This window comes from Rhinatrema bivittatum, chromosome 1, assembly GCF_901001135.1.
Source record: "Rhinatrema bivittatum chromosome 1, aRhiBiv1.1, whole genome shotgun sequence".
Taxonomy (NCBI): Eukaryota; Metazoa; Chordata; class Amphibia; order Gymnophiona; family Rhinatrematidae; genus Rhinatrema; species Rhinatrema bivittatum.
This window is the reverse complement of record NC_042615.1, coordinates 524,910,411-524,937,619: the sequence shown is the minus strand read 5'-3', so window position 1 is coordinate 524,937,619 and position 27,209 is coordinate 524,910,411. Positions and strand designations below refer to the sequence as shown.

Here is a 27,209-nt window from a genome sequence, read left to right as displayed (position 1 = left end):
TTTAACCTTCATCTCCCTTGGGAAGCAGGTTTCATTTAGTTTTAGTTGTATTAAAAATTTGTAGCCCCTGCATCACAAATTTCGAAGCAGATAACAAAAAAATAATCATAAATAATTTAAAATTCAAAAGAGAAACATCATCAAGAACAAAATTTGATCATGAGAAAAAATATTGTATGTCATCTGCTGATTAATTCAATAATATCTTCTTCACCATCTGAAGAGCATCTCAAGTAGCAAGAGGGACAGTCTGCAAAAGAGGGCCTCCTTAGAAAGGAAGGTTTTCAGATCCTTTTAAAATAATTTGTCATATAATAACATCTGGACAGAGATGGGAAGCAAATTCTAATAAATTGGACCTGCCATAGAGAAGGCTCTTTTTCTAGTAATATCCAGTTGCACAAGCTTTATAGAGGGAGCCTCATGGATATTTTTATCAGCAGAGCAGAGTGAATGCATAAGCCTGTAGATTCTTAGTACCAAGCTGACTCAACAACCATTATCATTATCATATTAAATTAGTTTAAAGATAATAGTAGCAAGCTTGTACAGAGAGTGCCATTTAATCAGTAGCCAATGAAGCTAGGGGTTATATGCGTGTTCATTTTTCTAAAAGTTAAGATACGAGCTGTGTTATTCTGTACTAGCAGAACTGGACATAAAACAGAAGCAAGGAGACCCACATATAAAGCGTTGCCATAGTCTAGACCTTTAAGAATTAGAGATTGCAGTACAGTGAGAAAATCATCAGGCTCCAAATAAGGGCATAATCTTCTCGCTGAGCAGAGCTTGTAGAAGAAGGCATTGAGAACTGCTTTTATATGTGGGTCATGTGATAAATTCTGATCGATCATAATTCCTAGACCGTGGACTTGTGAACATACTGGGATGAAAATATCTTTGAAATGGAAACTGGATGGAACACTGTGTGGTGGGATCTTACTCAAGATAATAACCTCAGTTTTTTCAATATGTAGAAGATGTTCGTTATGGAAGAGCTATTTTCATATTATAAACAAAGAGATGCATAGATAAAAGTATCAGTTCATGACAACAAATATGGAACAAAAGTCTTTTATTTTGTCACCGTAAACTTTGTAGTTTATACCTAGACGTGAGAAGATCTTACACAGAGAAGCAAGGTAAAATATTAAAAGGAATAGCAGACATGGCGGACCCCTGAGGTACTCTGGTTTGCACAGTTTTCCATTCAGAATATTGTCCACCTAGTCTAACCTGTTGTGATCTATTTGACAAAAATGACTTTAAGCATAGGAGAACTGAAATGAAAATACCAAGTGATTCCAGTCAGGACGAGAGAATATTATGATTTATTTAATTTTTATATTCTACTTTTTCACAGCACTTCAAAGTGGATTACATTCAGGTACTGTAGGTATTTCCCTATCCCCAGAGGGCTTACAATCTAAGGCCTAAATTCATTAATACCACCAGGCTATTTGACTCACACGGTACAGGGGGGGCATTCACTTTGGAATATGACCCCCTAAGTTTGTACCTGAGGCAATGGAGGGTAAAGTGACTTGCCCAAGGTCACAAGGAGCAACAGCAGAACTCAAACCCTGGTCTCCTAGTCTGTAGCCCACTGCTCTAACCACGAGACTACTCCTCCAATCCAATTATGATAAGCAGTATAGAAGGCAGAACATATTGGGGCAGATTTTAAAAACTTGCGCGAGCGCGTACTTTTGTTCGCGCAGCAGGCGCGAACAAAAGCACGCTGGAATTTATAAGATACGCACGTAGCCGCGCGTATCTTATAAAATCCGGGGTCGGCGCGCGCAAGGGGGTGCACATTTGTGCAACCTGCGCGCGCCGAGCCCAGCGCGCGCTGCCTGTTCCCTCCGAGGCCGCTCCGAAATCGGAGCGGCCTCGGAGGGAACTTTCCTTCGCCCTCCCCCCACCTTCCCCTCCCTTCCCCTACCTAACCCCCCCCCCCGGCCCTATCTAAAAACCCCCCTTACCTTTGTTGGCAAAGTTACGCCTACTGAAAGCAGGCGTAACTTTGCACGCGTCGGCCGGCTGCCCCGCTCCGTGGTCCGGTCCTGGGGGCTGTTCCGGAGGCCGCGGCCACGCCCCCAGAACGCCCCCGGGCCGAAACCACGCCCACATCGCCACCCCCGAAATGTCGCGCCCCGCCCTAAACGCCGCGTCACCCCGCCACGCCCCCTGACACGCCCCCGACAGGCCTCCGACAGGAAGCCCCGGGACTTCCGCGCGTCCCGGGGCTCTGCGCGCGCCGGCGGCTTATGCAAAATAGGCGCGCCGGCGCGCAGTGGTTTTAAAATCTGCCCCATTGTGAGCCACCATCGAAACCATGAATGATGGTGTCAAAGCTGGAGAAAAATAAAGTTTCAGTACTATGTAGATTTCTGAAGCCAAACTGGAATTTCTCAATAATTGCAAGCTTTTCCACAAAATCAGACAACTGATCATAAATAATAAATTTGATGATTTTGGCCAGACATGGTAAGGAGAAGATCAGTCTATAGTTTGCCAGAATTCCTGGGTCGACACCAGGTTTATTTTAGTAACAGCCGAGCACAAGCTTGTTTTAGAGAATCTGGCGTTTCTCCTGAGGAGAGAGACAAGTTAACAAGTTTCTCAGCCAATTTGAAAACCAAATTGGTCTCTTTATTCTCTTACTTTAATTTCATAACATAAAGATGTGTTGTTTTATCCGTAGCTCATTTTAGTTTATCCCCCTTTTACTTATATCCCACCCACCCACTCATACTTTCCCATTTTAGTCGTTAGTATTTTTGAAATCCAGGAATTTGAATTACTTCTTTTCACCTTGTCTGCTATGATCAAACCATCCCATCTGTTGATCACTGTCACTCAGCTGGGTGCCTACCTACGCAGACATTAGGAATTCTTTCTGCGTTCATGAGAATCAAATCTCATATCACCCCCTTCCCTCATGAAGCGCAGAGAGGTCCTGTGCCATCTCCTTGTCTGTCCCACAAAGTCACTACATTATTTCTAATACATAAAAATAAAAGCCTGTCTGATCCAGCAAATCTGGATTTGCTACTCAGTCAGAGGTTGCCTTGTCTTATGTTTCCTTAAATACCAAAAAAAATAAAAATATGTTCCCTGACTTCTTTAAGCTTATACTCAGTGTTACTTTTGCAAATATTTCCATTTCAGGCAGGATGTGTGAAAATTGTATTACTTTGACAGTACTGATTTATTAAGTCTCAACTTTTTGTGTAACTTCCTTCTTTACATGAAAGTAACCTCAAAGTGATTCACACCCTGTACAGCCTCATTTTGTTCAGGAAGACTAGTAAATGGCAACAGAATCCTCAAGATATCACTCCTTTAAAATGAGTTTGCTTAAATTCACTTTAATAAAAATACACTCGCCTCTATTCTTAGACAGCACACTCACCTCAATTCTTATACAAAGCCTAGAACATAACACACTTATAACAGGCAACATTTCACTCTATTAATCACAAAACTACAGCTCCAGGAACCAAATAAACAGCCACACCTTCCGAAACAAGATTGGAAAGATGTACTTCATGAAATATGCAAAATTTCCCAACTGTTTTTCTGTACTGCAGTGTATCCATGTTCATTTCAAATTGCATGTGCAGGAACTCTGTAGATCTATGTTTACCAACCTTTTCAAACCTAAGGTACACCTATATTAATAAAAATGTTGTGTGGCATACCAATTTCCACAGAGCAGGCAGTGCAGATATAGAAGGGGCTCATTTGGCCAAAAGAAGAGCTTCAGAAGCACTGAAAGCCTCATCAGTCCCTTCCAGATTTTAAAATAAAGGGAGGGAGGAGGTGAAGACGCAAATGAACCCATCACAATAGACCAGTTACCTCTATATACAAGTACAGGAGAAAGAAGAGGTCAATGTGGTGTGGGCAGCCAGCTTGGTTATTTAGTTAATTTGACTGTCACATGTGGCTGCCTGAGCTCCTCCACTATGCTGCTCCCAGGACTCAGTGTGAATCACATCCAGTGCTCAGTGTACACTCTCCCTTTCTCACTCAGCCAGGGGATAAGACAGAGGCTTGAAGGATTCAAAGAAGGAGGCTCAGGAAGGGGAAAATAAGGAGGTGCTGTATGTAATGTATGTGCCGCGCAAAGCAGGTCCCAGCTAACTATGCTCTACATGCTGCCCACTGATTACTGCGCTCTGGGCTCATGCTGTAGCTAGAAAGAAGAGACATATATGTTACACGTGTTCTCAGAAAGAAGCTCCTGCACATTTAAGAACCTTTAAGAACATTTAAGTTCTCTGCTTCAACGGCAGGGGAGAAAGAGTGATACTTCACGCATATCCAGCATAGCTCTCTGCTTCAACGGCAGGGGAGAAAGCCTGATACTTCACGCATATCCAGCATAGCTCTCTGCTTCAATGGAAGGGGAGAAAGTCTGATACTTCACGCATATCCAGCAAAGCTCTCTGTTTCAACGACAGGGGACAAAAACTGATACTTCACGCATATCCAGCATAGCTCTCTGCTTCAACGGCAGGGGACAAAAACTGATACTTCACACATATCAAGCATAGCTCTCTGCTTCAACGGCAGGGGGAATGAAGAAAAGTGGATCTATATACAGACAACAACCAACAAGGACTGAATTACATAGTCTGGGTAAACAAATAAGCATGGGTGTAGCTTGCTTATTGCGGCGGTTACTACCCCTAACTAATTAAGCTAGATGTTTCTCTTAGATGCAGCTCCAACACTGGTCTCTGCATTAATGGTGGGGGTGGAAGGGAAATAGATCCAAAAGGTTACTAAGAGCCAAGAGTAACAGATAAGTATAAGAAAATTAAAAAAAAAAAAAGTGCAAAGCTTGCTGGGCAGACTGGATGGGCCGTTTGGTCTTCTTCTGCCGTCATTTCTATGTTTCTATGAACTGCCGCTGGTATGTCTTGTTGCTGCAGGATGCAGAAAGCAGAGCGCAGGTGCTGGTGTGGATCTGAGGATTAGGCAGAGGTGACATTTTGACATGCACATCTGGTCAGGTCTGAAGAACTTAAATTCCCCTATAAGGTAATGTAGGTAATTTAGCCGGTTAGAACTTATCTGGCTAAGTTACGATGTAAATTCAGCCGCATGGCAAAGCCACTGAATATACGTGTATATATGCACACTTCATCAGATAAGTGTACCCAGCTAAGTTTAGACCTGCTCTATGGCGCATCTCAACTTAGATGTACACTTATACATATAACTCCGAATAGCGCTAGTTAGGCGTATAAACATATGCCTAACTTGCTCCACCTCCGATCCACCTAGTACATGCCTTCTTTTTGTGTGTGTAACTTATAGCCGTATAAGTGACTTATGTTGTTAACTGGCAGCCGATGAGCATAGGCACATATTCAGTGGCCTCTACTTATCCACATAATTATCCCATTTGCATTAGCCTTTTTTCTGGCCTTAAACTATTTGACTACCTTTTCCCCTCAAATATATGAACTTGCACTTCCCCACATTTGTTTTATCCATTTTTTATAACTTACTTAATACATAATTGTTTTCTACCAAAGATTAACAGAATCATGCATGACATAAATGTAAATAACTATAACAAACATTATATACTTTGATGCATAAGGCAATGTGAGCTAAGCAGTTCTGTCTTCCCTATTTGAATAATTAAGATATATAGCTGCACTGAAGTTTAACTTAGCTGTGCTGTATTGATTTAAAATAGATATTTATAGTAATTGTAATTTAATTTTATATTTATTGATTTTATTATTTTATTGTTTGTAAACCATTGTGATTGAATACGGAACAACGATATATAAAAGCATTAAATAAATAAATAAATAAATAAATAAATAAAATAATGCCCATTTATTTGAGTAAATAGCTCTGAATACGCTTTGAATATTGGGCCCGACATGTTTAGGAGTGTAGAAAAGTGGTAATGGTTTGAGATGCCAACTGGCTTCATTTTTTCAGGACAAATTAATCCAGTCCTGGTTTTTATCCATGACATGCAGCGACTGACTTATAGTTATGTTATCCCTATTGTATTCCCTAAGTAAAGTAAAACTTCAATGAGTCCCATGAATCAGAGTAAAATTAGGACTGGAAGAGCCTGTTCTGAAAATGTGGATTTAATCGGCAAACCTAGATATGGTGTATTCATAAATTACCCATTTGGGATGTGGCCTGAGTGGATTGTGCTTGTGGGAATATATAGAGACCACTAGAGGTTTTAGAAAACAGAATTCCTAGAGCTTCTAGAGAGCGGTATTCTCTGTTCTCCTCCTAAGAGATACACAGACAGCACAGGAGCTATGATATGCAAGGGGAGTAGCTGCACACCCAGAGGAAGAAGTTTGCAGGCTTTCTCCCTGTCCATGGCGAGCCAAGGAGGGGAAAGCGAGTGTGAAGCTTTCTTTTCCCATTTTTATTCTCTAAAGTCCTAAGGTTATGAACAGGAGAATGATGGAAAGTTTTCCTTTCTATTAGACAATAGGTCTCATTCATAGGAGCTTTCCTGTGTAAGGGAAGAGTCCTATTTCTGAGCGCGAGTAAGCTCTTTGAAGTGAAGGAGACGTCCTACTGATTTTCCAGTCAGGGTGTGGCTCACCAAAAAGCGCCACACAATTTGGGATGAAGAGAGTCAGCACCAATAAGGTGCAGAACAGGAAAAGGAGAGGAACTTGTACCCACTGGGACCCTGACCTCAGGAGAGGAGACTGTCCAGCGGAGCAGCAGAGCCATTGGAGCTCTAGTATCAAGGGGTGTCCTAAAAGGCATAGAAGCTTTCACCTGCTGATATTAGGAGATCCTGCAACAGACAAGCAAGGGGGTCTAGCATATATGGCTTTTGACTATGCAAATGGAAAGAACCAGATTAATCACCAAATAAATGTACTGCTTGCCAGATTGTAAAAAGTGAAGAAGTTTCATCTTAGTAAAGTTTATTGCTGGAACACCATCAAATGAAGTGTGATTTGTCAGAGCCCAAGTTAGTAAAACACAAAGGTCTCCATTTTCAAAAATACTAAGGGGCGGATTTTCAGAGCCCTGCTCGCCTAAATCCGCCCAAAACCGGGCGGATTTAGGCGAGCAGGGCCCTGCGCGCCGGTAGGCCTATTTTACATAGGCCTACCGGCACGCGCAGAGCCCCGGGACTCGCGTAAGTCCCGGGTTCTCCGAGGGGGGCGTGTCGGGGGCGGGGCCGGTCGTCGTGGCGTTTCGGGGGCGTGTCGGCAGCGTTTTGGGGGCGGGTACGGGGGCGTGGCTATGGCCCAGGGGCGGTACGGGGGCGTGGCCACGCCCTCCGTACCCGCCCCCAGGTCACGGCCCGGCGCGCAGGAGGCCCGCTGGCGCGCGGGGATTTACTTCTCCCTCCGGGAGGTGTAAATCCCCGGAGAAAGGTAAGGGGGGGTGTAGACAGGGCCGGGCGGGTGGGTTAGATAGAGGAAGGGAGGGGAAGATGAGGGGAGGGCATTAGAGGATTCCCTCCAAGGCCGCTCCGATTTCGGAGCGGCCTTGGAGGGAACGGGGGTAGGCAGCGCGGCTCGGCGCGCGCCGGCTATACAGAATTCATAGCCTTGCGCGCGCCAATCCAGGATTTTAGTGGATACGCGCGGCTCCGCGCGTATCTACTAAAATCCAGCGTACTTTTGCTTGCGCCTGATGCGGCAGCAAAAGTACGCCTATTCGCGTTTTTTGAAAATCTACCCCTTAGTGCCCAAATTAGGTGACTAAATTTTGAAAGACTTTAGCCAAATTTAGATGACTAAATATTCAGCTGAAAATTCACCTAAATTTAGTCCTAAATTTAGACCTGCAATTCATTCTCCTAGATTTAGGATCCTGTTAGGGATCTAGTACTGAAAATTGATGCTAAACACCTAACTTGTTTTTACCTCCCTAACTCCGCTCCCATTATTATTTAGGTGCTTCAGTTTTGGCACTCAGTTCTAGTTAATTTTCAAAGGAGCAATATAAGAACATAACTCTCAAAGTTAGGCAGCTAAACCCTTTGAAAATTTGACCCCTTGGGCCTTGAGGTATATCTCCTCCACTTCGCAATATAGATCTAACTCTAAAGAGCTATGGCTCTGATTTTCTAAAAGACATAGAAGCCCTTAGTAGAGTTTATTTTTGTGATTATTTTCATTTAGGATTATGGAGTTATTTGGTTTCTAAGTGAAGAAGTTGGCAACAACACCAAGCAATGCCTATTGATTCCTATTGCTCTAATATGTTGCATCAGTGCACCCTAAATATACACATTAGCAGTGTAAACTTGTGCACACTAAGAGGGCAATTTCAAACAACCTTGCCTAGGTGCAATGTGCTCAGGTACTTTGTACCTGTGGGTCTTGTATCCAATTTTCAATCTCTGGGCCTGATTGACTAAGGCTTTTCCCCAGCCTCTGTCTATGGGGGAAATGCTTAATAGATAAGGCCCTCTGCTTCAAAATTGCCCGCATACAGTACACAAAAGACCCACAGATGTTGCACCTGCTTTTTTCTATGGGCAGAGATTTTCTGGAAAACAGTGTGTGTAGATTTGGAAATCCTATCTATATATACTGTTTTCCAATCACACTTTAAACATAACCCCAGGAAGGGCTGCCCTCTATTCAACTAACATTATGCATGCAATGGAACCTCTCACATGCTTTTAGACTAGGATTTTTCAGACAGCCAGTTATAAATGGCTCTGCAATTGTCCTTCCCATTAACACGGATCAATATCTACTTCTGTATCTCCCGAGAGGTGTGAGTAAATACTGTTGTCTTTTCATTATCTCTAGACCTACTGATTTTGAAGATATCCTAGAGAACCACTGGTTATTGTCTGCTCCACACGAGGTTCATTTCCATTGAAGTGTTTTGAGGTTTTGATTTTGGCATCAATTCATACTTGAGTAGACTCTGCAAACAACAGCTGCGCTGGCTGTCAGTGGGGCATGAAAACTTGCAAAGTACATACACACATGCAGAAAATGAAAAGAGAAAGTGAGAAAAATAACAGGGCCAGAAGCCCTCTGCTTGGCTTATCGCATACCATCCAAGGACTCCTCCTGAGCCCAGCAGGGAGCTGGCAGTAAAGAATCTGAAGCCAGAGGAACGTGTTATCCAGAACCAGGGATGAGCCTAATTGTAACCAGATATTACCCGCCTCTTTTGGATGAGTGATGGCCCTACTGGCATGTGACTTGGCTTGGCAATCTCCCTATGCTGTCCAGGCGGCCATAAGGAGCTACGTAATGTCTAGCGTGATGGGAAACTCTTTAGTGCATATGGTACTGGCCTGCCTTGTAAAATGACTCACTGTGAATCCTCACAGCAATCTCAGCTATAAAAAGATAATGGGGAAAAAGCGCAGGAAAGCAGCATAAAATCTTTAAAGACATTTGCTTTAGTCTGTAAGCTCGGCATTACATGGAAAAGAATATCTGCTTCCATTCAAAACAGTAGCAGCAGAAAGAAAGTTCTTTCACCTCAGATAATTTTGCTAATTGTATCTTCCCCCTTCCTTAAATAGAAATAATAAAGGATAGTGTAAGAAATGAGGTGGTGGGGAGGGGAGGGGGGAGGGGGCGATGCTGGTGTACGGCAATGGCTGTGGATGCATCTCTGGGAGGCTCCATCCATCCCAAGGCTATTTTTCCCTGCCTTCCCCTGACCAGATATATCTTCATAATTGTGCAGAGCAGAATTCTTTTTTTCTGACCGTCTGCTTGTGCCCATCTCTGCGCCTGTTGCCATTACTGGCATCTGAACCCTTGGTCTACTCTGGGAATCCATCCATGCTTTGCCTGCCTCATTTGCTTCCCTCTGCTGCCGGAACATTGTGGCCCCTCCCTCTGATGTCATCACTGGGGGCCACATAAACACTGCTATGCCACCACAGGCACCCCACGCCTTTGTCGTGTGCATGACAAGGGCATGGGGGGGCCTCGGTGTGCCCTTTCATACTCATGGAGTACTGCGGAATATTTGGCCTTTATTTCTGTTACTTTTTTCTTATGGCTTGTGTTCAATCTAATATCATTTATGGGTTGAGACCAGAAACAGACGCTATGGTGCCTTTGCTGCATGTGAAGGCACTTTAATCATGGTAACCGTTCTTCACTACTCCCAGTATCAGCTCCAGCTGCACTTCTTACAGTATTATCGATCATGCTTTTAAATGTACAGACGGTAAAAAAGAAAGTATTTGTTGTTTATGATTTTTTGCATTCAAAGTCTCCTGACTGCTTTTGCCTTATTGAATTGTGTCTATTGGAATCTGACGCTCTTTTATTAAATCAAATCTCTCCACCTAGGTATAAGGTTTTTTCACAGCTCTGCTCTCACTGAAGAGGAGGCAGCCTCCTGATTATTATTAAAGAGAAATGTAAGCCATCGCTCATATGTTTTGACCAAATGCCCCCTTTCAAAATTATGTTGGTCTCTTCAAATCTTGTCAATTTTCGCTTGGTCTACTGCCCTTGTACAACATTTTCAAATAATGCTTCCCCTTTGATTGATTTGTTTGCTTCGCTAACTGTCAATCTTGGTCAACTATTGCTTTAGGAGATTTTAATTCTCATGTGGATTAGGATCCCTTATCTCCAGCTGAAGAAACTGTTTTGATAATAATGGCTGATTTTGGGTGGGAACAGTTTATTAACTATCCCAATATAAACATGGCCATATTTTGATTTAACCTTCATTAACCCTAATTTTCTTATTTCTAAACTACTGCAGGTTGCACATCAAAGGATTCCATGATCAAATCATTTCATGTTAGCCATCATTTATTCATTAAAACCCAACCAATCTCCAACAAATAGTCAGAGCTGCAGTTTAGTTAGACGTGGTCATAAAGATGCCAACCTTTTTAAAACATCCTTCCTGTCTTTGTTGGATGAGCTTCCTATGACTGATACTGAGTCATCTTTCAACACCTGGAACTGATGCTAGCTACTGTAGATAAAATTGCTCCTATGAAGTGCAGAATGCATTAAACATCTCAAAACAGCCCCCTAATTTACTAGAGCCTTAAGACCGCAGAAATAGTAATTGCGCTACTGTGAATGCAGATGACACAAAAATCCTGGTCCATTAACAGAGGCAGCTAATCTGCACAAATTGGCAGCCTCTTGAATACAGATCATAAGAACATAAGAAATTGCCATACTGGGTCAGACCAAGAGTCCATCAAGCCCAGCATCCTGTTTCCAACAGAGGCCAAACCAGGCCACAAGAACCTGGCAAGTACCCAAACACCAAGAAGATCCCATGCTACTTGATTAATAGCAATTAATGGACTTCTCCAAGAACTTATCCAAACATTTTTTTGAACCCAGCTACACTAACTGCACTAACCACATCCTCTGGCAACAAATTCCAGAGCTTAATTTTGCGTTGAGTGAAAAATAATTTTCTCTGATTAGTCTTAAATGTGCTACTTGCTAACTTCATGGAATGCCCCTAGTCCTTCTATTATCCGAAAGTGTAAATAACTGATTCACATCTACTCGTTCAAGACCTCTCATGATCTTAAAGACCTCTATCATATCCTCCCTCAGCCGTCTCTTCTTCAAGCTGAACAGCCCTAACCTCTTCAGCCTTTCCTCATAGGGGAGCTGTTCCATCCCTTTTATCATTTTGGTTGCCCTTCTCTGTACCTTCTCCATTGCAACTATATCTTTTTTGAGATGCGGCGACCAGAACTGTACACAGTGTTCAAGGTGTGGTCTCACCATGGAGCAATATAGAGGCATTATGACATTTTCCGTTTTATTAACCATTTCCTTCCTAATAATTCCTAACATTCTGTTTGCTTTTTTGACTGCTGCAGCACACTGAGCCGACGATTTTAAAGTATATCCACTATGATGCTTTTTCCCTGGGTGGTGGTTCCTAATATGGAACTTATCATCATGTAACTACAGCAAGGGTTATTTTTCCCTATGTGCACCACCTTGCACTTGTCCACGTTAAATTTCATCTGCCATTTGGATGCCTAATCTTCCAGTCTTTAAGGTTCTCCTGTAATGTATCACAATCCGCTTGTGATTTAACTACTCTGAATAATTTTGTATCGTCCGCAAATTTGATAACCTCACTCGTAGTATTCCTTTCCAGATTATTTATATATATATTGAAAACCACCGGTCCAAGTACAGATCCCTGAGGCACTCCAATGTTTACACTTTTCCACTGAGAAAACTGACCATTTAATCCTACTCTCTGATGCCTGTCTTTTAGCCAGTTTGTAATCCACAAAAGGACATCGCCTCCTATCCCATGACTTTTTAGTTTTCTTAGAAGCCTTTCATGAAGGACTTTGTCAAATGCTTTCTGAAAATCTAAATACACTTGTTATGGTTAAGCGGTGTTTGGGTGGATCCTTGGGTACTGTGGCAGATGACCACGCCCATGGGGAGGAGCCCCATGAGGGGCCACAATACTGGGCTAGACTCAGAACGCACAAACACAAAGTTAGTTCTTTATTGTACAGCTTGAAGAGTCCACCAGAGGTGGCAGTAGTGAGGCAGTCTGGTAGTAGCAGTCTCAGGGACCCTGGCAGAGGGAGCCCTTCTCACCCCGTTGGTATTGGGAGGTTCCGAAGTAGGTTTCCCAGCAAGGTAGTACTGTGGATGAGATAGACTGAGAGTTAGAGTACTCACTAGATATTTGCTGTGGTTATGCGATTCCACCAGGTTGTTGAAGAAAGTGCAGGCACTGAGGCAGGGAAAGCAGGCCCTTAAGAAGCGAGTACCTGTTCCCTGTAAGGCACCTGAAATAAAGCAGAGGGTCCCCGAGGAGCAGGTACCCAGGTTAGCAGTTACCCCGAAGGGCAGAGAGAGAGCTTCCAGCGGCAGCACGGAAGCGGCAGAGTAGCGTAGACAGGAACGGATTTGAGTCCTTGCTAACTCAACGAGCTAGCAAATTAGAATAGGTTATATACCCGGATGGCGTGATGTCAGCAAGGGGGGACGCCCCCGAGGTTCGCTCCAAGCTTGGAATAAAGACGTGGGTGGCGCGCACCCAAGTAGGTACCTGAGAGGAACATGGTGGGAGGCTGCACCATAGCCATTCCGAGGATGCCGGAGAGGTCGGCTTGTAGACGCGGCGGTAGCTATCTTTCCTAGGTAAGCGGGAGGAACCGTGAACAAGGTGAGGCAAACAGGGTAAAGCCATCTAACACCGACGGACGCAACAACACTACATCTACCAGTTCACCTTTAACCACATGAATATGTCTATGGAACTGTAGTTCCCAGATCGATATGTCTAAAAAGCAGATTTCTAGTGTGTGTGTCTGGGACACTTGTTTCACGTGGTTCTGGTAGTGAGAAGCTTTTCATTGGGAGTAGGAGGGGAGGTGGTGCTTTACCAGTGGGCTGTCCTCATGGGAAATTGTAGTAATTAGTTATTACTTGCATAGTATGCCTAAAAGCACATTCTGTTAGGATTTGTAGGTATGTGGACCCTTTGGCCGAGGTAAGGGATGGTACCGCCCAGGGGAGGAGCCCACTGAGCCTCACCATCGGGAGGCGAGGTCTTGGCTGTGGGATGTTATACAGCAGAGGTAGCAGGAGAAGGAGAGAGAGAGGGTGACCCCAGGGGGTGGGCCACGGAGCGACAGCGCAGGTGCTGACATCAGACTAAGCTCGGGACAACTGGAGTCAGGCAATAGGTGCGGCACTACCTGAGGAACTGGGGTGCTGAGCGAAAGTACAGTCACTGAAGTCATACAGGGTCCATAGAGATGGTACACAAGAGGGTACCTCGGTGGGAGGTCACGGTAGTGGTCTGCAGAGCGGGGTACACAGGCGAGATTCTTTTAGTGGTATCACAGCGAAGGTCCGCAGAGCGGGGTAGACCTGGGGAGGACTCCTCTAGCGATATCACGGCAATGGTCTGCATAGCAGGGTACACCGGAGAGGATTCCCACATAGATATCACAGCAGTGGTCCACAGTGTAGTACTCACAGTGACTGAAGGCAAAAAGTAGTTCCCTAGAAAGCCTCGGGAAGCGAGGCAGGCAGTAGTCCAGGTGAAGGCCCTCTGAGGAGCAGATAGCCGAGAGTTGAGGAAGGGCCCCCGAGGAGCGGGTATCCGGTAGTCTCACACCATGGAAACAGGAACCAGAACAAGCACTGAAGCGAGAGTAGGTGGATTCAGCAAGATGAACTTGTTGCCAAGTTGCCGGCTGTTTGAGCCGGCGGGTTTAAGTATCCAAGATGAGTGACATCATCTGAGGGGGATGCCCCCGAGGTTCCTGCCATGACGTGGTTAAAGCAGGCCCGGGAGAGCGCCTAGGGCCTAGGGGACCTCAAGGGGGCCTAGGGGACCCCGAGGGTAAGATGGCGGTCGGTGGCGTCCATGCTGCTCAGGTAGGCCCGGGAAGGAGGCAGGAAGGTCGGTGGTAGCTGGCAGAGGCCGAGAGTTCACCCAACGGAGCCAAGGCAGAGAAAAAGGAGGTGAGCAACAGAGGTCGCAGCCATCTGTGGCCACGAAGCGTAACACATTCTTTAAGTTTTGTTAACAAAAATTGTTTCTGACCCAATACAAAAGCCTCAGGATTGGTAGATTATATCCTGTGTACAAGAGAATTAATTACGTACAGAAAAGGTCAAATCAGCCAACAAAATTTAGCTGTTCCCAACAAACAAATTCTGTGTGGAAGATACATCAGGTCAGAGACTTTGTCACTGATGAGTTAGTAATATTCTCTATCAGACAATAAAGGTTTTCATCCTTTGGTGCACCTGCCTTGATTTTCTGATGCAGCCTGTCTCATTTTCATTTTCTTATCTTTCTCTCTATTCCTTTTTTGCCTTCTCTCTCTCTGACATCCTACTTTCTTCTTTTTTGTTTCCATTGTCTCTCTTTCTTTGTCTCTTTCTTTTGGTGTGGGCATCTTAATCCTTTCCTTTCCTTTTCTCCTCCTTTTCTTTCTTCTATTCTTCCTCTTCCTGCTTGCTCTTCTTTCCTCATTCCTTTTCTTTTCTCTCTACCTTCTTGTGCACTCTCCCCCATTCCTCATCCTCTTCCTCCATTATCTTCCTGGAATACTTCCCTCCAGCCCCAGATGCTACCCCAGGCTATGGTCCTCGCTCATACCCATGCCCCAGTTCTTCCCCTCTCTCGATCCTCACTCTCTCCCCATCTCTCCACACCATCTCTACCTCTACCCCACCATCTCATTAGCAGGCCCAAAACTTTGGAATGAGCTACCCCCTGAAATTAGCATGCAATCTGATTTTAAGGTTTTTAAAAGAAATCTGAAAACCTGATTATTTAACAGAGCTTATAGAGGAACTGGCTGAGTCATGCTTCTGTTCTTATTCTTTTATCTTGTTTTATCACTATTTATTCTGTCTCTGATAATTATTTTAGATATCCTTGTTTGAAAAAAATCTAGTTTTACTTTATTTTATGTATTTATATTTTATACTGTAATGATGTATTTACTTTCTTAATCATGTAAACTGTTGTGATGGTTTTACTAAACGATGGTTTAGAAAACCTGTTAAATAAAAATAAAATAAATGCCTCTCTTCTATCATGAGCTTTTTCCTCTACCCAATAACCAGTCCTCTGTCCCACCCTCCTCAGCACTCTTTCCCTCATCCTCTCTCCCACCTTATCCAGGATATTCTCTTTCTCCGTCTCCAGTCCCTTCTCCCTGGTCTCCTCTTCCACATCCTCGCACTCCGTCTTGTATCCTCTCGCTGTCTGCCGGAAAGCTCTCCTCATATCTCCTTCCCCTGCGCTGCAGAGCTCTCCTCACATCCTTTTCCCCAGAAAGTTTTCACATCCCTCCATCCCCCCACCAGAATTGGCTCTCTCACTGTCCTCTCTCAATTCCCTGTGCAGTCTGCTCTGACCTGCCCTTCCCCAGTATATTCGGCATTTTAGGCTCCTCACCAGTCTGCCAGGATGGAGAAATGTTTTAAAATATTAGGTATTAGGCAAAATATTTAGGAGCCAGATAAAACTCTGCTTTAGAATTTACTCTATTTTTTTTTTTTGGGGTCTACCTCTCTTACTCTATTTTGATATTTGTGTCTGTCTTTATCATGAGGGAGTTGCTTTTATTTTTCTTCTGTCCTCTTCCACTCTCCCAAAGCCTTTCCTTTTAACTGCAGTATAAATTCAGGCAGGGCCTGCCCCAAGCTGCAAGTGCACATCATGTCCCCGTCCAAAGTGAGGACCACGTTGTCTCACCTTCCCTAGCAGCCAGGCGGGGACTGCCCTGGGGACTCCTCCGGAAGCGATCTCTCTCAAGGGGGCTGCAAGGGGGAAATGTCAGCAATCACATTTTACAGTCCATCACGTAAATAAGCTCCCAGGACTTTTCCAACCCCCCCGCCCTAAACAAGCAACGGAAAGAGCGTCACATTTCATAACATCCAGGGGTGCTGCACCAGCGCGGGCCCTGCACCCACCCCCCAAAATATGCAGGAGCTGGGAACCACCCCAGCCCCCACACCCCTTCTCTAGGGACCATGGATAGAAAAAGGGGCAAGAGGGTTGCCCACTTGCCTTCTGCCCTGCTGACATCCCTTAAAAATGGCACCAGTCAACCATGAGACTGGCGCCATAGTGACATCAAAATAATGCCGGTCTCAGGGCCGACCAGTGCCGTTTTGTTGTAGGGCCATACAAACGTATGGCAGCACAACAACATTGCGCCAGCCAGCATCAAGACCAATGCCATTTTAACTTTGGGAATGGGGAAATCCTGAGGAGACCTCGGCTCAGTCCCAGGGAGGCCTAGGGGAAACCCCCAAGGAGGTCTCAGGTGGTGCCCGGGAAGGCTTCGGTTGGGCCTGGGGAAGCCCTGAGGAGGCCTTGGGTCAAGCTTGGGGAAGCCCTGAGAAGGCCTCGGGTTGGGCCCTGCAGAGGTTGGTGGTACGCGGGCACACCTCTTTTCTTAGTGGGTGGTGCCTGTGCATCACTATGCATTATGGACAAGTCACCCTTTTTTTTGCATCAGCTTCCTGTGCCACACGGAGCCAATCTCTTGAGCCAACTAGATCCTAAGGCTAATGCTGTAAGACTGGCCCCGAGTGACACAGGAAGCTGGTGCTTTGTAAAGTGACACTCTTCCTGCTGGCTGCACAGGGGAGGGAAGATGAAGGAAGGTAATCTGCTCTGCATCTTCACCCTGGTGGAATGCTATTTCTGTCAGCTGCACACGTGCTGGGGATAGATAAGCCTAGTTGCATTTATGCAATTTCATGTTGCCCCCTTCAGCTCCAGCTTCTGCTATACTGACTGCTCAGGTATGCAATACATCCACCCCCCTCGGGGATGCTGCCCTATGCAAATGCACACTTTGAGCACCCGATTGTGCCAGCCCTGTACATGCAGAGTGCAGGGATGCTTTTAGCCCACATACTTTGAAGCTGCTAATTTCAAAGGAGAACAATGTCCATTGTTTCTCTTTGAAAATTGAGTGCAGTTTGCTAAAATAATACAAGTCACTCAAAATTGTTTTGATAAAGATAAAGAACTGCATAAATAATTATCACTGATGCCAGTGACTGCTTATTTCCAAGTTATTGGAGAATCACTGAGCCAGTCATGGCTTTCACCTATTGCATATTTGGACTTCCAGTCTTGTTTGTCTAAGGAAATGAGAACTTCAAAGTCCAGAAGGTAAACAGGAGTGGCATAATCTGTTCTGGCCTAGAACTAGAGGTCATCCTATATAACTCTCAGTTTAGCTTCCTGTTCCAGGGCACAGATCCCTAAACATTCTGGGATAGATATGTAGCATTTGGATATGCCACAACCTGCAATGCTAATGCATCTCAACATGAGTTAAAGAATAAGCCTAAAATTACAACAGGATTATGTATTCAAAATATTGCAGATAATGTGGCAGATTGTTGGAAGAGACTTTGTGGTTTGTCATGTAAATTCCACAGCAGCAGCAAGAGACGAAGTTCTTTAATAAGTTAAACCATTTCACTGGCAGAACATTACAGGTTCCTATATGTGCCTGCATCAGCAGATCTGAAATGTCTTAAGCATGCTGTTTGATGAATGCCTGTTTTGTCAGATTTTTCTTTGCATTTTGGACATGGAAGGCACATAAACATAAGTGTGTATGAAAGACAACAGTAACAAAAGACCATTGGGAATATGCACATGTGTGTATGTATGTGTGAGGTAGGAAGGTACAATTAGGATGGGGAAATTTATTGGGTATTTGAGCCATTGCCATATCATAAACTTCCCTGCACTTGCCATATACTGTCTACCATACTTACCATGTTTTATGATATTATTTTTTTTCTCTCTGGATTAACACCCTCTTGCCATTGTACTACTGTATATCTCAGTAAATAGTCATACAGAGGTCAATTCATGCCTGGTATTTTGAGTGAATAGTTCCAGATATTTGAGGCTAGCCAGACAAGAAGCTCTGCAGAGAACAAAGAAACTATTAGGAGCAAAGTAAGAAAAGAAACAGCATATATGTTGATACCCATAAAGGGAGCATCCATTCTAGAGTAGACCTAAGGGGATGCATGCCCTTTAGAGCAGCTGCTGCATGGTTTGTGTGCACAAAGGAAGAAAGTAACACTTAAAGGGGAAATAGTTATATATGACCATGCCAAAACAGCGTACAGGTAGATTAAAGCCCCCACTGCAGGCCTGCCTGCACACTTCTCAGACCCATCTTACCCCATTGGTGCATATTAAAAAATTCAAAAGGGTAGGAACGATGCTCAGGCACTCCTGATCCACTGGGATGGTATTTAAAAATAGCATACAACCAAATGGTACTGGTCTCAGGGCTGGCCGATACCATTCTGAATAAGGACTTAGTGGGGCAGGCGTGCCTTGACATTGCTTCTGTCCCATTTGGATTTTTTAAGACCCATGGGCAGGGTAAGATGGGTGGGGGGGAGGGCATGGGCAGGTCTAGTGGGGCTTTATTTTTTTTAATTTTTTGGTGCTAGTGTTGCTTTTTTTTTTTTTTGCTAGGAGGAGGTCCATATTCAATCACAGTCTGAGTAGCAAATTTAGCCAGATAAACTTATCTGGTTTATTCAGCTAACTTTGGAGGTATATTCAGCCACATCATTGAATATAGGCACCTATCTTAAAGTTAGCCAGCTAACTTTAGGACAGTTCATTGACTGTATAAGGTATCCAGCTAACTCTGAATATCAGAGTTAGCTGGATAACTTAGCAGACTAATGTAACTGCTACCTGAAATGCCCCGGAATCCCTTAAGTTATCTGGATAGATGTAGTGTACTTGGATTTTCAGAAGACATTTGACAAAGTTCCTCATGAGAGGCTTCTAGGAAAAGTAAAAAGTCATGGGATAGCTGGCGATTTCCTTTCATGGATTACAAACTGGCTAAAAGACAGGAAACAGAGAGTAGGATTAAATGGACAATTTTCTCAGTGAAAGGGAGTGGGCAGTGGAGTGCCTCAGGGATCTGTATTGAGACCCATACTTTTCAATATATTTATAAATGATCTGGAAAGAAATACGACAAGTGAGGTAATCAAATTTACAGATGATACAAAATTATTCAGAGTAGTTAAATCACAAGCAGATTGTGATAAATTGCAGGAAGACCTTGTGAGACTGGAAAATTGGGCATCCAAATGGCAGATGAATTTAATGTAGATAAGTACAAGGTGATACATATAGGGAAAAATAACCCATGATATAGTTACACAATGTTAGGTTCCATATTAGAGCTACCACCCAAGAAAGAGATCTAGGCATCATAGTGGATAACACATTGAAATCGTTGGCACAGTGTGCTGCGGCAGTCAAAAAAGCAAACAGTATGTTGGGAATTATTAGAAAGGGAATGGTGAATAAAACAGAAAATGTCATAATGCCTCTGTATTGCTCCATGATGAGACCGCACCTTGAATACTGTGTACAATTCTGGTCGCTGCATCTCAAACAAAGATATAGTTGCGATGGAGAAGGTACAGAGAAGGGCGACCTAAATGATAAAGGGGGTGGAACAGCTCTCCTATGAGGAAAGACTGAAGAGGTTAGGGCTGTTCAGCTTGGAGAAGAGACAGCTGAGGGGGGATCTGATAGAGAGAGGTCTTTAAGATCATGAGAGGTCTAGAATGGCTAAAAGTGAATCGATTTACTCTTTCGGATAATAGAAGGACTAGGGGGCACTCCATGAAGTTAGCAGATGGCACGTTTAAAACTAATCAGAGAAAGTTCTTTTTCACTCAGTGCACAAGTAAACTCTGGAATTTGTTGCCAGAGGATGTGGTTAGTGCAGTTAGTGTAGCTGGGTTTAAAAAAGGTTCGGATAATTTCTTGAAGGAGAATTCCATTATCTGCTATTAATTAAGTTGACTTAGAAAATAGCCACTGCTATTACTAGCAGCAGTAACATGAGATAGACTTAGTTTTTGGTAACTTGCCAGGTTCTTATGGCCTGGAATTGCCACTGTTGGAGACAGGATGCTGGACTTGATGGACGCTTGGTCTGACCCAGTATGGCATGTTCTTATGGATAATTGCCCAAATATTAATTTAGCCAAATAACTTCTGAGTTATCAATCTAAATGCTTCTGAATACGGAGTTCCAATGTTTTTATGTTTTATTTTGTTTTTTATTCATTTTTGGCTTATTTCATTTCAAATAAATGAAATGGAGCAAAACAAACCACACACAAAATGAAAACCAAAGCAAAACAAAAATACTTAAGAGCACACTTTTGCAACACACATACTTTGATTTAGGAGAAGACATGGAAACTTACCGGAGCTGGCAGACAGACCTACTATGAGCATAAATACATAAGAACATAAGAATTGCCATATTGGGTCAGACCAGAGGTCCATCAAGCCCTGTATCCTGGTTTGTCTATACAGAGAGAAATGACAGAGAGAAAAACAGTTTTAAAATTGAACCAGGGAAATCCTGGGAAGAAAGACAGTTTCAGAGAAGCAAATTTACTGAGACGGAGAAGTCTAAAGGAGGTCTGGAAGGAATACAACCTTGCTGTGAGAAGCATTGCTCCTGTAAAGCAGAGAAACTGTGCAGAATGTGAGAAAAGAAATCATCGATATGAGACTTATAAGAACAATTATAGGGTGGCTTTCTAAGTACCTGAAATAAAGGTTTTGGCTGCTGTGTGGCAAAACTAAATATCTAAAGGACTGAAAGTTATTTCTAAATCAATAGTATGTAATGTATGTGATAACAAATTCCAAACTTACAGAGACATTTTAAGGCCAGTGTTCAGCATCCTTTGTCCAGCTAAAATCAGACTTAGCCAGACATATGACAGGATTTGAAAATCCCCACTGGCTGACCGCTTCTGATAACTTGAAGGCATTTCCGGGGCATTTCAGCATGGAGTTACATTAGCTGGATTACGTTACTCTGAATATCGGAATGAGCAGGATAATTTATCCCACTAACGCTGGTCATGCTGTCGAGCAGTCCTAAAGTCCTCACATTGAACTATGCTTCCCTTGTCTGGGGGAGGAGGGAACAGAGGAGATGAAAGAATCATGCACTACAGCCAGTCAACTGCACAGCATTCATAAAGTCAATTGTCCTCTGACTTTGGTGCCTATCATCCTTTCCTTCATTCTGTCTTCCCTTTTTGTCTTCATTACTGTCATAGTCCCCTCACTAGTCTTCCCTCTCTCCACCTCTTACACATTCTTCAGAACTCTTCTAGTAGCCGGCTTGCTTGCCAACTGTCCTATCACTCCTCTTCTTACTCTTCCTTATGGTCTCCATGTTAGGTGCAGTTCTCTCTTTAAACGTCTAGCTTTCACTTTAGTCATGGTCTGACTCTTCTCTGTGGCTCTGCTTTTCCTTATCTCTGTTCCGTTTCATGTACTTTCTGCTCCCAGTTCCATGCTCTGCTCTGCACCTCTCACATTGATGCTTTCTCTTCTCTTGCTCCCTATCATTGGATTAAACTATCTCCTGACAATCCGGACGCTCCTACTCATACACTCTCCCGGTCTCTGGGGTATGAGATGGGGTGGAAGTTTCTCTTCATACAAATGCAAGTTTTCCTTAAGTCCCATAGAGCATTCTCTTCAACTTCCATTTACTTGTAAGAGTGGGGCTTTTTTCCTCCCAAGCATTAAATATTTCTTGGGAGTGGACAATTATTTTCCCTATTTATTCCTATGCAGTTGAACCCTATTTATTCCTATGCAGAGTGACAGTAGTGTGGATAAGCATTTTATTTTTTTTTATCTTTTGCCTATAGTTCAAACTGACATCACTGTTAGAGCATGCTCGTGTTAGAGATGTAACAAAAGCAATGCTGTATATCCGGATGGGAATAATGAGGGTTATTTAATGTAGATGAAATTTAATGTGGATAAGTGCAAGGTGATGCATATAGGGAAAAATAACCCATGCTATAATTACACGATGTTGGGTTCCATATTAGGTGCTAGAACCCAAGAAAGAGATCTAGGTGTCATAGTGGATAACACATTGAAATCGTCGGTTCAGTGTGCTGCGGCAGTCAAAAAAGCAAACAGAATGTTGGGAATTATTAGAAAAGGAATGATGAATAAAACGGAAAATGTCATAATGCCTCTGTATCGCTCCATGGTGAGACCGCACCTTGAATACTGTGTACAATTCTGGTCGCCGCATCTCAAAAAAGATATAATTGCGATGGAGAAGGTACAGAGAAGGGCTACCAAAATGATAAGGGGAATGGAACAACTCCCCTATGAGGAAAGACTAAAGAGGTTAGGACTTTTCAGCTTGGAGAAGAGACGACTGAGGGGGGATATGATAGAGGTGTTTAAAATCATGAGAGGTCTAGAACGGGTAGATGTGAATCGGTTATTTACTCTTTCGGATAGTAGAAAGACTAGGGGACACTCCATGAAGTTAGCATGGGGCACATTTAAAACTAATCAGAGAAAGTTCTTTTTTACTCAACGCACAATTAAACTCTGGAATTTGTTGCCAGAGAATGTGGTTCGTGCAGTTAGTATAGCTGTGTTTAAAAAAGGATTGGATAAGTTCTTGGAGGAGAAGTCCATTACCTGCTATTAAGTTCACTTAGGGGTAGATTTTCAAAGGCGTACGCGCGGGAAAACAGGCACTTAAGCGCATAAACCGGGGTGGCGCGCACAATCGCAATTTTGCATAGCGGTATTTGTGCGTGTAAGTGGACCTGCGCGAGCAACATTACGCAAATACAAAAGGGGCGTGTCGGGGGCGTGTCGGGGGCGTGTCTGGGCAAAGACCGAACATATGCGCACAAAACGTATTTTATAAGGGACACGCATAACGTCACCGGCGCGCGCATACGAAGTCGCTCGCGTAGATTTGCTACTGCTTCTTGTGTGCGCAAGGAATGAGTGAAGGCGCTGCGGCTGCTGTCTGACATCACCACAGTTCCAGACATCCTGTAGAAGGGCAGAAGGCGGACAGGAGAGGGCCTGGGGGAGTACCCGCTCTAAACTGGGACAGTGGCACCGTTGTCCATACACAACGTTTATGTGCGTATAGGAGAGAGAGCCGCACGAGCGTCTAGACAGCCATTCATTGCTAATTCCTCAGTCTACACATGTTCAACGCAGCAGCAATATACGCGCTGGAATCCCTAAGGCTCAGAAGGGAAAGAGAGAGGAGGAGGAGGAGAAGGCAGCTGAGACGGAGACGCTACCCGTTACACCGGGTCTACAGGACCCGCACCCAATTTCTGGACCTGACTGAGGAGGAAGTAATGACCCGTTACAGATTTGATAAGGAGACCATACTGTCCCTCTGCAGAATGTTAGAGGGTGACCTGCAACCACGCACGCAAAGGGGCCATGCCTTGCCTGTACACGTCAAGGTGACTACCTTCCTTGCATTTCTGGCTACCGGCACCTTCCAAACCCCGCTTGGCCTGACGTCTGGAATCAGTCAGGGTGCCACCTCAGGATGTCTGGAGCAGGCCCTGGCTGCCCTGCTGCGACACACACACCACTTTATCTCCTTCCCCACCAGTAGGGAGGAACAGCATGGAACCATGAGAGACTTCTACCAAATAGCACGCTTCCCCTCGGTCTTGGGAGCTATTGATTGCACCCACGTGCCCCTAAGGGCACCAGCAGCAGATGAGGCCATCTACCGCAATCGCAAGGGATACCACTCACTAAACATGCAGGTGGTGTGCAATGCCAAGGGCCTCATCACGAACGTAGTGCCTCGCTTTCCTGGATCCACCCACGATGCCTACATTCTCACCCAATCAAGGATCTATGAAGAATTCCAGCTGCGTCACATCACTGGTGGCTGGCTCCTAGGTAGTAGAGCAACAAACAACAGCAACCACCTACCTTAGTACAATCACTAGCCATAGGGTGCCACAGTAGGCATAACCATGGAAGCCATGGTTGTGCCTACTGTGGCACCCTATAGCTAGTGAATGTGTAAGCCCTGTGAGCTGAATGACAGTGATCCACACACATCATCTAACCTTCTGATTATCCCGTATGCTACAGGTGACAGAGGCTATCCCCTCAAATCGTGGCTCATGATCCCCGTGGCATGCCCCAACACGGCAGCTGAGATGCGCTACAACAGGGCACACCATAGGACCAGGTCTGTCATCGAGAGAACATTTGGCATCCTGAAATCACGCTTCCGCTGTCTGGACAGATCCGGTGGGTGCCTCCTGTACGCCCCTGCTAAGGTGTGTGAGATATTCCTAGCCTGCTGTATCCTACACAATCTGGCAATCAAGAGACACATCCCTGTACCTGAGGATGGACCGGAAGACAGTGAGGAGGAGGAGGAGGACATACAGCTGACCATGGAGGAACTGGACGAAATACATCGCCTGATCCAAAGGCGGGCAATACGAGAAAGGAACAGTCTCATAGAAAGCCATTTCCGTAGGTGATAAATGTGCATTTATTTACAGGTGTGTCAAATGTGAATAGTGAATAAAAAATTAACAACAGAAACCCTCTCACAGGTCACTTCCTTGCCCGTCCCCTCCTACGAGCCTCGGAAAGCCGAGACTGGCCCACCCGGGCACTGCGGCGCAGGGGACTCCGGCCACTGCTCACACTGCCCTCAGAGGGCATAGGTGGCTGGGCCACATCCGGGGCATGGCTACATGAGGGAATAGCCGGGGGCAACAGCTCTTCAGCTGGTGGTGGAGGAGGAGGAGGCGGTGGAACAGCAGGTGCAGGCGGGGGTGCCATCCACACATAGCCTGCAGGAGGCTGAGGTGCTGGTGCCACAGGTGGAGGTACCACCTCAGGGGCCCCTGCATGGGCAGGTGGCATCCATGGCCATGGAGCCACTGGTGGCAGGGGCTGTACGAGAGGCAGGCGCTGAACCAACTCCCTCCAAACCTCCGTCTGCCGGTCAGTGGCCTGGCAAATGGCTTGGAGGCCCACTTTGACAGTGCGACGGAGGGCACTGCCTTCCTGCTGGATAATGTCCGACAGGCCAGAGATGGCATCCAACATGGCGGCGCCCTGCCGAACAAGTGTCTCTGCGGGCACGGTAACCCGGTCGGCCTGGGGCTCAGGATGGTCGGACGCACTGCTGTCCCGCTGAACATCAGGTTCCACCTCAGCAAGCGGTTCGTCCGGTTCCTCTCCCTGCTGCTGCTCCTCAGGCTGCTCCACGTGCTGCCGGTCTTCCCCCTCCTCCTCATCTGAGGAGTCACGGAGCACCTGCAGACGCCGGTACCGGCGTTGGGGCCTGGGTGCAGGTCCGGGTTGCTCATCATCTGGCTCCCCTAAATGGTAAAGCATATGGGTATTAGCACACTGCCAATAGGGGTGTGATGTATGTCACTCCATATACACAGGTGGTAGTCATATGGCAGGTGGCAAGTCACCTCTGGGGTATCATTAGTGGCTGCCAACCAGACACATGTAGCACCTGCCCTACAACCAGTTCAGGACACAGGAGCGTTATCAGTGGGCTGCCTGGAATGTTGGACCTTTCAGGCCAAACCTAGAACACAGAGCCCTGTTCTACGACCTGCATGTCAACCCCCAACCTAATCAAGGCACACTGTTCCTGCACTCCAGGACCACATGACGTGTGCTGTGGTACAGGAAGGTAAAGGGGAAGCAAATAGGGAAGAGTGGGAAGGTGGTGTGCACACGGTCTGCACACAGCTCCGGGCCGCACAAGGTCTGCGCACAAGGTCTGCGCAGAGCTCCGGGCCGCACAAGGTCTGCGCAGAGCTCCGGGCCGCACAAGGTCTGCGCACAAGGTCTGCGCAGAGCTCCGGGCCGCACAAGGTCTGCGCACAAGGTCTGCGCAGAGCTCCGGGCCGCACAAGTTCTGCGCACACGGTCTGCGCACAGCTCCGGGCTGTGTCTGTGGGGTGGGGGGAAGAGGGAGAGCGCTACTTTACAATGTGGAACGTGAAATGGGCACAGGGTTGGCTATACAGGTGAACAGTAAGCAGTACCTATAGTTACATGACAACATAGGCTGCTCTACTGTGAGATAGGATACGTGGTGGTCTGCATACCTTGCTGCTCTGCACGGTGCATGGAGTCGAGACGGCCAACGCCACCCACAGCTGCCTCCGATAGGGTTCCCAGAACCAGCTGCTCCGAGGCTGTGAATGTGATGCGGCTCCTTTGACCTTCAGCAAGTCGCCTGGCCTGCTTCCGCTTCACCACTCGCCGTATGTCCCTCCACTTGTGCATCAGTTCGGCAATACTGCGGTTGTGGTGGAACACCGAATTCACAGTATGCCTGATGCGCCTCCATATCTGTTCCTTGGCGTATGCACCCACCGTACGGGACTGTGGGCCATACAGCATATCCCTCTGCCTCATGACATGCTCCACCAGCATGTCCACCTCCCCTGGCAAAAGTTGGGCTTCCTGAGAAGGACAGGTTGTGCCTGAGCCTGAGCCATGGTGAGGATGGCCAGTGAGTGGCCCACCCATCCTTTTAAAGTGACCTCAATTTGTGCGCGGACCTCCCCAGTGGGGCGTAACATATGCGCACAGCTGATCCCATCAACGCAAATACCATGAACGCGCGCGAATAATTAAAATCCATGCGAAACATGTGCGTGCTGGTTTATTTGTGCGCGCTACCTATCTATTTTAATAATATATTCGTACGGCCTATCTATTTTCATTCAGATATGCGCGTAACTACCGAAACAGCTGGGTGTGCAGCCATTACCCAATGTGGCCCACATGTGCGTGCTGTTGCAATCACAAACCCGTAT

At 45.4% G+C, this 27,209-nt stretch overlaps 1 protein-coding gene across 1 annotated transcript; it reads right to left on the bottom strand.

The window, feature by feature from the left end:
- Window positions 1–24,966: 24,966 nt before the first annotated feature.
- LOC115098904 (protein enabled homolog) lies at window positions 24,967–26,823 on the bottom strand. The gene is made up of 2 exons (XM_029616005.1): window positions 26,493–26,823; window positions 24,967–25,742 (listed from the first exon to the last, which is right to left on the bottom strand). Exons 1-2 carry the CDS (start codon window positions 26,821–26,823, stop codon window positions 24,967–24,969), a joined length of 1,107 nt encoding a protein of 368 aa, XP_029471865.1.
- Between the last annotated feature and the right edge of the window lie 386 nt (window positions 26,824–27,209).

Excerpts from the sequence above, each read along its gene's own strand:
- LOC115098904 (XM_029616005.1), bottom strand. The coding sequence starts at position 26,823 with ATGCTGGTGGAGCATGTCATGAGGCAGAGGGATATGCTGTATGGCCCA. Across the intron at positions 25,743-26,492 it reads GCACCGTGCAGAGCAGCAAG|GGGAGCCAGATGATGAGCAA; the intron begins GTATGCAGACCA and ends TTTACCATTTAG.